The sequence below is a fragment of the Lathamus discolor genome, chromosome 2 (assembly GCF_037157495.1).
Source record: "Lathamus discolor isolate bLatDis1 chromosome 2, bLatDis1.hap1, whole genome shotgun sequence".
In the NCBI taxonomy this organism is placed as follows: Eukaryota; Metazoa; Chordata; class Aves; order Psittaciformes; family Psittacidae; genus Lathamus; species Lathamus discolor.
The window spans coordinates 52,166,465-52,179,589 of NC_088885.1; the positions used below are offsets into that span (position 1 = coordinate 52,166,465).

General features: G+C 39.9%; 1 protein-coding gene across 10 annotated transcripts in view; it reads right to left on the reverse strand.

Moving 5' to 3' along the window:
- DPP6 (dipeptidyl peptidase like 6) overlaps positions 1–13,125 on the reverse strand; it is a 510,591-nt gene that overhangs the window by 179,506 nt on the left and 317,960 nt on the right. For all 10 annotated transcript variants that reach the window (XM_065666817.1, XM_065666815.1, XM_065666816.1 and 7 more), the window contains exon 2: positions 1,358–1,472. In XM_065666817.1, the coding sequence (XP_065522889.1) occupies positions 1,358–1,472 (115 nt within the window). The remainder of the gene's footprint in view (positions 1–1,357; positions 1,473–13,125) is intronic.

Here is a 13,125-nt window from a genome sequence, read left to right on the forward strand (position 1 = left end):
ATGTGTTAAATCTGAAGCCTAGCAAAAGCAATTTCAAAAATGACCCTTAATTAAGTTTAACCTTAATTAATTTCATTGTGTAATTATTCTGGCATGACCATGTGCTACTTACATTTACACTAAAAACTTCAGGATAGTATGATATAAACTGAACATGGCATTACAACATGTAATCAAAGAATAATGTAGCAATTATTCCACTCATTTTCAAATTAACTCAGTGCAGTCCTGTATTTCTTGATTTATCATTATCTCCAGTATTAGCAGTATGTGGGGTAAGAACTGTGTCAGGGAAGATGGCCCAGATCTGCTGAACTGCATGTCAGTTTATAAAGTATGAGCTAGAAATTTCTGCACACAGCTTCCATCTCATTTTTCCGCTTCACCATCCTGTGCTCTTCCATTTCCTAAGGTTTCACGTCTCCCTTTTTTCCATCCTCCTCCTCAGCAGTGTGCTCTCTGTCCTGCTGTCCCCTAATTGCATGCACTCATCCGAGAAGTAGCCCCTTTTCTTCTCTAAGTCCCTCTGCAGGCATCCTTCTGCCTTCTCCTGTGTTTTGTAGCTCCTCACCATTTCTGATACTGAATACTCTTTTCTGTCTTGTCTCTCCACTGTTTGTCTTTTTGTATTCTGTTCACAGTCTTCTTAGAGCCATGAAAGAGCATTATTTCTACTCTGTAAGTAGTCATGGAAATTTACAGGGCTGTATAAATACATAATAATCAATAATCACAATAATACCACATTAGAATTCAAGCCTACAACCTCAGCAGCTACTGTAAGAGAAGTAATTTACAGAGGTTATGTGCAAAGAACTATGTTGAAACTTGGTAAAGGGATAAATTTAAAGAATCCCTTATTGGGAAGTTACTAATTATTTACTGTGATTAAGGGCTATCTGCCACATAGTTTTCTGGAATTGTTTTGTAAACCTGAAACATGATGGTCTGATCTAAGAATCGCTCCAGCTGAACAGGATGGGATTTAGGTGCCTAAGCATAGGAGATGCCACCCAGCTGGCGGCTGTTGCTCCATGTGGGCATGAACTTCAGGAAGTCCTATGTCCTAACTGATTGCCCTATGTAGATGTCTTTCATACCCTGCACATCTAAAATGACACTGCCCATCTACATTTAGGCAGCCAAGTTTCACACTTGTACCTTCAGCTCCTCAGCCTTCACCTTTGAATTGAAATGCAAAACTCAAAACCAATCTACCTTAGAATAGCCTGGAACTCAGCATCACATCAAGATAAAGCACAGGAAGGATGATTCCTTTGATGTCGACTTTGCAGTCAGTTTGCAAACACTTTACAGAGGAAAAGCAGAATGGAAGTGAGTTAAAGGTTATAAATACCTGGTGTCAGGAGAATAACAGAGGTGACAATCAGGGAGCAGATAACGAGAATAACAAGTAAGGCAATTGCAATTCCTTTCCAGTTTCTTTGAGGAGGATTACTCCCCACCAGCTCCTAGAAACATCAAAGGAAAGTGAACATTTAGAAAAGGCACTTAGACAAGGAAACAAACAGCAGAATCCAAACAGCAACCTATGTCTGCAGAAGAACACCATGCGCCATGGGTGAAACCCGTAAGCCAAATACAATTCATGTTATTATAACACATTTTGGAATTAATTGAATCCATCCCAAGTGATTTTATGCCGTGAATAAATGCAATGCACTCATAGGATGCTTGGTAGTGAACCCCATTGCCTCCTTGCATATGGGCACCAGCTGCTCACACCAGCACTCATCCAAAGTCATTTATCAAAAGCCCATTTCCTAGCAACCCTCATTAGATCTGGGAATAAAGAGTTTTACAGTAACTTTCAAGAGACTGGTATAATAAGATGCCAGAGAAGAATATAGGAAGATAAATAATTCACAGGGTCATGTATGGACATAAAAATCAATAAGAATATCCCCATGGTGAACTTTTCTGCTTTCCCAGAAAACATCGCATCTCCTCAGGTCACTTTACGTGCATTTCTAGGCTGGTAGATCTAAGCACATGAAGACAGGCTTCACGTCTAGCATATACATTAAATTTAATCACATCCTTAAAACTTTAGAATAAAAGCTCCATCACTAGTCACTTATTAGCTTTGATTGCACTGTGGTTATACCATATGCTCTGTCTACGATGCATATAGCACTCTTGCTCTCAAGACTGAGGCTTTTTTGAAGTGCTGTTTGCATTCACAAGATCTTAAAAAAATTATTGCACTTTATCCTTTTCATGCGTTTTTGCTGGATTCCCTTTAGCACTGCACATTAGAGTGTGATTTCATGCACACATTGAAGCATCCCCAGGAACTGTATGAAATACTAGTGCACTCCACTTCCTTGGAAGGCTGAATTCACTCAAAGGATCTGGCCTCACAGCCAGAACAACTCCGGATGCTCCTCCTCCTCGTTGACCTCATCAATTTAGAATTTTTGCCTCACCTCCTTTACTATGAGCAATGGTGGGTCTAAGTCAGACATGCTGACATTCTTCTTCTTTCTTTTTCTCATGAAAATTAAAAGCTTTATAATAGCCTAAGATCTGTAACTCAGAGAGTTTGTTTCACCTACTGTAACTTTCTTTTTTATACAGAGTAATATGACTTTTCCATTACAAATGCTACAAACTTGCAACAGAAAGCCAGGTTTGAGGCATTAAACATCTGAGGTAGCATCTGTATTTCATTATTTATTCTAGTTCTGGAAAAGACACAGTGGTTCTCTTCCTTCTGGCAAAGAGAGTCAGCATCACCTCCCCTCTTTGCCTTCCCATCATTTGTACTTGGTTTTCTGTTTAAAATGAAAACCAATTAGAAGGAATAAATTTATAGTTTATTATTCTTACGGGAGAAAAATATGAAAAGTAGGTCAGGTGCCTTGAGAAATGCAATTTTACCAATAAGCAAACAGAAAGAATATAAATATTTGCATTTTTATAACATCTTTACCCTAAGCATGAATACAAATCTTAACTTAGTCTTCTAACACCTTTTTTAGGAAACTGCTACAGTCTCCACTTTTCAGGTGATGCAAATAGGCTCAAAAGAGAGCCTGCGACATTCCCAGGGTCACACACAAACTGTGAAATAAAGTCAGGAAAAAAAATCGAAGGCTTCTTAGTAAGTGGCAGAAATATTCTTCCTTTCACAGCAGGGTGCAGTGGGACCTAGTGGGGTGACAGGAAAACTGAGGAGAAACCACAGTGCCAACCACTCAGCCATGCTCTAAGTGTGTCTAAGGACAGAGGTAAGACACAGACAGCCTTACAGGACTGATGGCAACAGTGATATTCCTGAAAATAACCTAACAAACCTCTCTCTTCCGAACGGTCAGAAGTTAAAAAAAAATAAAGAAAGAAAATAGTTCACAGACTTGAATTTGATCTATAAACCCAGATGTAGTTCAAAAGCTTAATAAAACCTTGCATTAAGTGAGGTTTCCCCATCTATGAGTCCCAGTGTGATGGAAATCCACACATACGCTTAAGCTTTCAGGATATCAATACTTCTACTGAATCCATTATCACATCATAATCCCATTAATTCTTCAAGCATCCAATCAATATTTGAGCAAAATCACAACAAAAGAAGGCTGGGAATTTCTAGTGTATCATAAACCAAATGCTGGGGTTTAATACACTGCAAGGAAGCAGAAAGGAATGTTTTCAATTGAATTTTAAAACTCCATAAGGAAATTTTTCCTGATAAGAAGCAAGAAGAGATAAATGACATCTCTAAGGAAGGTAAACAGCTTTATTCAGCACAGGTTTGGAGAGCAGCTTTTTTGTTCTTCTCAGTCATTTGAAGTTTCTTTTGATGGAATAATTTACAGTAAAACTGCTGCACACACATCATACCATATGCATGATAGCACCACTGCCTTAGATCTTTCCTGTCTGGATTTCTGTTAATTCCAGAGAGACATTGCTGTGTCACTGTGACATGTTTTTACTTCCAGTAGACTACAGCCTCACCACCAGTCCAGGATACCCTGTGCCCTTGGCAGCAAACTCCAACCAACCAACATGAGTTCCCACAAACAGACATCAGCTTCCTAGCCCAATTGCTCAGGAAGGCCTCTGTGCTTGTGACTGAAGCCAGGAAGGTGTTTAATTAAGCCCTAGAGAGGTAGCGATTCAAGCACATAAATAATGTTCTTGAAGTGGCACCTCAAAAGGTTTGTTTCCAATGCACAGAACAGCACTATAATTTGACCATTCCCAAAAGATCCCAGCTTGCAGATATAAACACAGAGATCGAAACCAACCAGCAAGCAGATACCCTTCATGAACTATGGCTGCTTTGGTTGGAAATAAACCAAGCATGCACAACTTCTGCTCTGATGAAATGATTCTGCCAAAAACAACATAAAAGGAAACATTAAACCAAAGTCACTCATCAGTAGGAGTCACCTACTCTCTGCTTCTCACAAAGAACAAACACAAGCCTGAATGACCTCTGCAAGCAGGCTAAAGCCTTGTTTTTTCAGCTTGGTTTTTCTCCTTTTTTCCTTTGCTGTTTGTTTTCCATGCCCTTATTTCTCTTACATAAAACCTTATTTGGTTTTGGATTAGGAAAGTAAAACAGATGTTACTATAGGTTTTAACATAAGCACACTTCATTGATGCTGCATACTAAAAACTGTGAATGATATCAGTTTCATCTTAATATATGACTGAAAAATAACACTATCCTCCTGTGAAGTTGGCTTTAAAGCCACAAATCCAGACATCTACAGTATTTTAAGACTCTAAAATACAGATCTGTGATGACATATTTTCCTGCCTGTGAAAGAATCACTGTACTGACATGTTATGGATGAAGGCTGGATGTTCTCCAATCCAAGATGCTGTCAACAAAATTATTTCTGGCATGTTTATTTGAAACCTGCCAAAAATCTGCCAGCATAGTGGCCGTATTACAGTAACATAATAGCTTCTTAAACCAAAAACTCATCAAGCACAACTTCTGTTTGGTTTTTTGTTTGTAGTTGTTTGGGCTTTTTTTAATAGCCATGTCTATATTGCCAAATGAGAGCATACAGACATCACTGGTTGAGTATTGGTATTATTTATTGGTATTTACTTCTGGAGAAGAGAAGGCTGTGTGGAGACCTCATAGCAACCTTCCAGTACCTGAAGGGGGCCTATAGGGATGCTGGGGAGGGACTCTTCGTAAGGGACTGTAGCGACAGGACAAGGGGTAACGGGTTCAAACTTAAACAGGGGAGGTTTAGATTGGATATAAGGAGGAAATTCTTTCCTGTTAGGGTGGTGAGGCACTGGAATGGGTTGCCCAGGGAGGTTGTGAGTGCTCCATCCCTGGGAGTGTTCAAGGCCAGGTTGGATGAAGCCTTGGGTGGGATGGTTTAGTGTGAGGTGTCCCTGCCCATGGCAGGGGGATTGGAACTAGATGATCTTGAGGTCCCTTCCAACACTTTCTATTCTATTCTATTCTATTCCATTCTATTCTATTCTATTCTAGCTATGCATCTTGGACCAAAATCTCTGAAGATTAGTGGACAACGTGGTGGGTGTCTTAGTCTTTTTCAACTTGAAGTTGCCACTTCTGTGCAACACCAACAAAACCTAAGCGTGTTACAGAGGAATATATACAATCCAGATACATGTGCTGTATGTGAGCACCTTGCTGAAACAGGTGACACTGGGCCGTGGCTGCAGACAGGAGACTGAGCTCTGGTCTCAGCTATACCAGTGTAAATCAGAAAGAAGAGGAAAAGAAAACAAAAAAACAGAAAAAGAAATTAATGGCATGAAACAAAAGCAGGTGAAAGATATTTTATTAGCTTCACAGGTGGCAGGATGGGGTTTGTAGGAATGGGTTTGTGTGGTCTCTGTACTTGTCATTCTTGCAAACTCTGCTTCTTGGAGGTTTTTTATTTGTTTCTAAATTTTAACTAAATAACCTGAAATGCCACACTAACAAACAAATAAATGAAAAATCTTCTAGCAAACTTGTCAACACACAATTGATAAAATTTGTATTCTACTGTCAAATCCTAGTACCTTGTTCTGAATTAACACTTCTGTTTGATGGCGTAACAGGGAGTGCAACGCCAGCTCACCCAATTTCAGAACATGGCACAGAATAGTAACTTTCCCGAGGACTTAAGGTGCAGGAATACTGCTGCCACTGGCAAAACCTCCTGTGAAATTCAGTGGACAAATAATCTTGCTGTTAAGTAATTCTCCATAATAAAAAATGTCTGCAGATTATAACTGCTAAACAGTACAACAAATGAGATAAAGAGCAGCTAACCCATATGGCTAGATTATTAATCTTGTGCTGCAAAAAAAGAAATGTTAATTGCAATGATAATGGCAGTAAACTAGATGCATTGCAGTGGTTCCAGCAGGAGGTTCACTGAGACCTCTGATTATACAGCTGATCAATAGTATCTTACTGTCATTGCACTCTGCCTGTCTGGATCTTCTGATGCTCTCCTGCCTTAAATTTAGGATGGAGGTTCTTCGTGGGTGGGAATCATTTTTGGTATCCTGCTTGGCACAGTGGAAACCTCAATCACTAAGAACTTATGCCATATCATAATATGGACACACAATAATAAGCACATAACTGCATCTTTCTCATCTCTGAATTCAAGCTGAGTTACTTTTGTTTGGGGCCTTTTTATGCATTTTCCTTCCTTTTGTTCTCCTCCCCACTTGCCTCCCTCCCCCCCTTGCTGCTGCAGACACCCTGAGCTGTGCTCCAGCTGAAACGTGATGCTGAATAGCAATCAGTTTGCAGACAGACTCAGAGATGGAGCCTACAGCAAACTCAGTTGCTCAGATGCTAAAGGTGACACTTTAGAGTGAGAGGAATAAAAACTTGTTTTGTTTTTACAAATGAGGTATGGTGTGTGTATGTGGCTTTCCTGCCAAACCCCAACAGAAAGACTCAGAGGGATAAAATCATCTTCCCTGTTGCAGTGATGAAAGACAACTACATTATGTTTTTCTTCATCTTCTGTTGATAATAAATGCTTTTACTAATAAGGAGCAATGACTTAGTAACAGTTAACATCTTTGTTTTCTAATCCTCAGCACCATGAGAAAAATCTTTTACCCTACATGCAGCACAACGCACTACCCTGCCCTGCTCTTTCATGAATGCCCTAAAGCCACTGCTTTTCAGCCCTGTAGCTCCATCTCCTCTCACAGTTTTCTGCAAAGTGCACATATGAAAGTGCTTTGAGGTTCGGCATTAATGGAGTGTTTGAAAGTGAGTGAGAAAAAGGCTGTATCAGTAACACTCATCTCTCTGTAAAAATAAACCTTGCATGTTTTATGCTTTGACATAAGAGCTTTCAGTCTTACATGTTTCCATTGTAAAGCCAATAGGAGAAAGTGAATGCCATCTGCATCTTACACCTAAGTGTTAGCTTTAACAGATGATGGGTCTTCCACAGTTTTAGAGCAGAAGGCACCAGATCCCCAGCTAGCATTGACTGACACAGATCATTTGCTGCACTGGAGCAAAGCCAGTCAGTGTCATCTACAAACGAAATGCAGTGCTACTTCTACATTAAAAAAAAAAAAATCTGTAAAAAGATCTAAATACAGTAGTATCTGGAATTCCTAGCTGTCATGTATTGCAGAAATGGGTATTTAATAGCTTCCCATCATTTTTACGAGCATTATGATGAAACAGTTTTGGATTACCTCCAGACCTAGTAGCACTAAAAGATTAATTTAGCATCTCTATATTTTGAACTGGCATTTCAAGTGACTTTTGCACCCAAGTATAGTAGCCACACTGCAACATCCTTCTACCCTCTTAAAGCGCATAAATAAACAGTGTTGCCTTTTGAAGCATTCCCAAATTATTCCTAGGGCTTAGGGAGAGAGTGACTACATGGAATTTCCAAAATAAATTAGAAGTTGGGAATGTGGACTCTGAAACCCTACCAGGAGCCTGTTCTCTAGGTCTCAGAAATTCAAGCTGTGAACACCAGCTGGACCTGTTGCATGAAGAATGGCTCCAGCCAAGAGCATGGCCATCTTCTGACTCATGGCCACGAGAATGGAGATGGCAATATTGTATGTGTGTATTACACACAACACATGTGATTAGAGCTACTTTTAGCCAAGAACTATGATGGTCTGGATTTAATGCCATCTTATTAAGTTTCTTCAGTTTCCCACCGTCAGTTTGGTTCAATCATCTGCTGTAACCTAGATGTTTTTTACAGCACCTGGTGCGTGGGACTGTGAATCCTCACAGGGGCCCTTAGCTTCTACTGTAATTCAAGTTATAATTAAAGATCCATTCCCAATAGTGACAGAGCCCATAAAATCAACAGCATATCTTTGATTTTATTTCAGTGTTTGATATAAGTGCACACATTTATCCACTAAAACAGTAGCAAATCATCTCCTAGGATGAAATATCTGCCACAGCACCGGTAAAATTTGGTTTGACGCTTAGGATTTTATTCCATAAGAGTCTCGATGTTCACCAAATCTGTGAAAAGCCTTGGCAAGCCCAAATGCCACAGCTCATATCACTGACCCCAGGACCCATTTACGTTGCAGCACTGCTTAGCTCCAGTTTTCCCACTGTAATGCTCTGACAGCCTGGCTCCCCCCAAACTGAGCCACAATGCATACATAAGCCTTGAAATGGTTCATACCCTTGACAAAAACAGCTGCAAAAGGTGATATTGCCAAGGCACGCCAGGATGAGACCTCTCTACTCTATTTCTTGATGAATTATGATCTCATGAAATGGCAAAAGAAGCTTCTCCGCAAGATTTGAGAAGTTGGCAAAACCACCTCCCGGTTTTGTTGTCTCCCCTAATTCCAGCGAAATGCCATTCTGCTTATGTTTGCAAAAAGGCAATTACAATTTTCAGTGGAACTGTATTTCAGACAAAAAAAAAAAAAAAAAAGAAAATTTCTTTCAATTTATGACTCAGAACACCAAGAAATAATTTATGATTAGGGAAGTAGTGAGGTATTTAATCTCCCTGGGTAGAAAGACAGCATTAGAAGTTCTGTAAAATATGATATTTTACGAACTCCCAGGCTTTTTTTTTTTTTTTTCTGTAATCTAGTTTGTAAATAATTTGTTTATAAATGGTACAGGAAGGAAAACACGAGGTGAAAAGAATTTAATTCCTGAATAATTTGTTTCAGAACAACGTGAGAAAGAGCTGTGAAGACAGCTGAGTTTTGAGGTCACCACGCTGCAGAGACAGTGAGAAGAGGAATACAAAAATCATGTGTACAGCAGGGGGGAAGAAAACAGGTTTATCAGTTTCATTTTGTGCTCTCCTGAGGTGTCTTTCAAACTCAGGATGCAGAAATTGCACTGCGTGCTAAGAAAGTAAAAACTACCTTGTCAGGTTACTTGCAAAGACATCTGTGGTACAGTAATTATTATATAAACTCATGTGTGAATTAAAGCAGCTGTGGGCTAGAGGAGGGTTGCTCCCCTGTCGGTCGACGTATGTAATTCTCATTAACATGGGGCAAAGTTTCATGTATATACGGGGAAATAGAAAACCAGAAAAAAAGAGAATAGAACCCTCAGTACAACCTACCATGCCAACCACCATCTATCATTACTATCTGAAATACATCGGCTGCTTTTTGTTCAAAATATGTCTCTCTCAACATCCCTTCTTATAGGATGATGGTGGATTGGGGTTTTCAGGTGAGGTTCTTGGCTGGTGTTAGGGCTGCAAGGCAACAGCTCCTGAAGGTCCTATGGCCATGGAAGCAGTACGGCAAATCAGGTCAGAGACAGGATGGATCCCAAAGTCCTGGAGTCACACAGGGAGGTGAGGGACATGGACAGACCAAGGGGAAAGAGGACAGATAGAATAGGATGACACTGCAGGGAGGATGAGGCTGCAGTGACAATTCAGAGCTTTTGGGGGGAGAAAAAATTTGATCAGAGCCTGTAATAATGGGATTTCAAAAGTTACCTGAACCTCCATGCTGAGACATGACATAAAACGCTTTTATATACTGAACAAACTAAAACGCCCAAATTAACAAGCATGTGATGATGAAATCTATTTTGTATGCTAACTAAAACACTCCCTGAATTTAGGAAAGAACTGGTAAAAAATCACATATTTCTGTCCTCCGTGGGACTCGAGTGATGTGTGTTTTACATAAAAGCTCAGTTCAGAAGGAAAAAAAAGAAAGCTAAATGAGTCAATAGGGTCTCACAAGAGAGAAAAGTTCCTCTGTTTCATGACAGAATCTGCTCGTATTAAGCGCAATAACAACATTTTCAGTAGCATGCCTGATTCCTTTAATTTTTTCCATATATCATAATTAATCAGATTATGGTGCTGCTCTTCTCAAGCATGTGAGTATCCTATTAAAGTCAAAGTATTGTGTAGGAGGTATGCAAAAACCAAGCTCCAGAGTTATTCTTGAAGTTAAAATTCACAGATTATTTTTATGCATCTTTTACACAACTTTTATTTCAAACACCAGTCATTTACTGTTTAAAAAAAACCAAACAAAACACAAATTTGATGTATGGATGTTTCAAAGACAGCACAATTGCATTATTCATCACTGTAGAAATACTTATATTAAGATGCTACTTATAAGTTTACTTTTAAGAGAATCTTAATTTTCTGTTGTTTCTAGGATCAAGTCATATTTGATGTGTGAGTCTCTAATGCCGTTTCCATCTGCAGTATGCAGTCAAGATTTTAGTGAAAACTATAGAAGGAATATTCTTCTCTGATACAAAGTTTAAGAATGTTAAGAAATGTTAAAACAGTGATTTTAAATTAAGACATTAGCAGTTCTTGGAATAGGATACAGTATGAAAACTCTCTCCCAGCTAAGTCCCCTTCTCCCCAGGCTCTACAGCCCAGATCTTTTTGCTTTGTATCATCTCCCCTTCTTTCCATCTCCTAAACCTTTAATTCCCGGTTTCATAAGGATATACAAACCAGTAAGTAAAGCAAAGCAAAGGGCAATTGTCCCAAGGGCAATTAGCAGAGCACACCTCTCAACCACCACAGCCAAACCCTCACACACCAAAACAGTCCCTGGCCCACTCTCAACCCCAGACTTTGCTGCATCCTGCTAGTAATGGGCCAAAACCATGCCTGGGAGCATGCTAACAAACCACACCAGTGATCATCTATGCTTGGTCTCCTGCACCACTCCAGGTTACTTCACTCTATAAATGGAGCTGTAAACTCCTTCTGAATCGCAAGTCCTAAACCTAAGCTACAGACACAACTCACCCCTCCCATACAGAAATTCTTACTCTTAAGGAACATAATTTGCTTGAGCTTGTACTGTTACTCACGCAGAAGTAAGGAGCAAGAGACACAACAGCGAAAGGATGGCTGTCTTTTCCTTTTTTATGTTAACTATTTCTTTCTGGCTAGCAGCAACGTGTGAGCATTGCTTGGATGATGAGGCAGCGCGCAGAGTCCACAGGCTGTGAGATGGTCCTCAAAATAGCTGGGAGATATTTCAGTTTTCCTAGCAGGATTTGCTCAGGCTTTTCCCAGATATTCTTGACCCAGAAACCACTTCATGGATACCCTAATTTGATGTTCATGAAGTTGTTTGGGTTTTTTTAAAGTCTAATTCCCCCAGGCCATTGTCCAGCTTTAGCTTAAGAAAACTGCAGTTAGAAGAATTACAGCTCTTCGAAGGGTACTCAGGCTCTTTGATGACATGCCAGTGGGCTGGCTCAGCCCAGAGTGCTGCTGTCAGGCAAAGTGACTCCAAAGTCTCCAAAGGTTTACGAGTCTTATGCTTGGTCTGTTTTAATTGATTTCTACTTTTACTAGGGTTCTCACAGCACATTACAAAGTCATTTATTTTCATTTTCAGAATTTTCTGGGTGCCAGTAACCACAACCAACAAACAGCAAGTCACTTTTCCTCAGGAAAGCAAGATGCCAACTTTCTTTCCCATACTGAGCTGTGTTAACTGTAGCGCAGCTCTGCAGGAACATGACTCCTTGTATCGAAAGAACACTTCTCTTAGTTATTTTTTTGTTTGAAAGAAATACCCTTAATTCAATGCAATCCTGGGACTTAGCCAGTGAATTATAGAATGGATCTGAGGCATCCATGTTCCAACTAAAAATGAAAAATTGGGGTTTTTTTCTCCTAAAAGATCTATTTCACAAGGGTCACAGACACCCAGCAGCAAAGCCACTGCATTATCATGATCATTCTTAATCTCCCTGCATAATTCATGTTAGCATCTTAACATCACTGACAAGAGCACCTCTCCTCCTGAATCATGCTGCTGGTTTATCTGTCTGGATTCAAGATGTAAAGTTTCCACCCTAATCAAAAGTATTCCTTTAATTTTGTGATTCTCTCACTTCTGGCATCAAAAGTAAGTGTGGGTTAGAAAGGTCTCCTTTGTATTTGAAACTGAAATTGAATGTAGCAATATCATATTGATTTCAACATGCTGTAGGATTTGAAAAGAGACAAATCACCCAAGCAGACAGAGTGATTTGTGTGTGGCAGTTTCATTCCATCCCGTGAAAAAATGCTCCTGAGATGAGAAGTAGAGAGGCAAGTGCCCAAGAAAGGACTTTTTTCTCCACACTCACCAGCCTATTATTCTCTCAAGAGGCAGGGTTTGGCTTCTGAAATTAAGGGACAGAGAGCCATGTCCACATTTCCCTACAGTGCTCAACAGAGCTTCAGATCAACTCCTGATCTAAACACACCTAAAAAGGCTATCTGTCATCACCTCTCTATCCATATCACTAACTTTGCAAGACTCAAAGCCATCCTATATTCATGTGATGCTGCAACAAACATCCCAGTACAGACATCCCTACCAAGTACCCCAGATAGCTTTGTCATGCAATGCTGCAAATACCGTGCACAGGTCAGTGTCCTCGGACACACTCAGATCCTTGATTCCCTGTGGCTTCAGGGAACTCAGCTGACCAGCAGTCAAGGCATAGGAACACTCCTGAGGACAGGGGCCTTGGTGACTCCCTTTTCCATATCTAAATTCAAAGATAAAACTCTTCCATTACTAATAAAAGAGTTCAGAAGTGATCAGACATATAGCAGTGAGAGAAGGCAAATGATGGTTAGGATACTGGTATTTTTAAAGAGAGAGACGAGC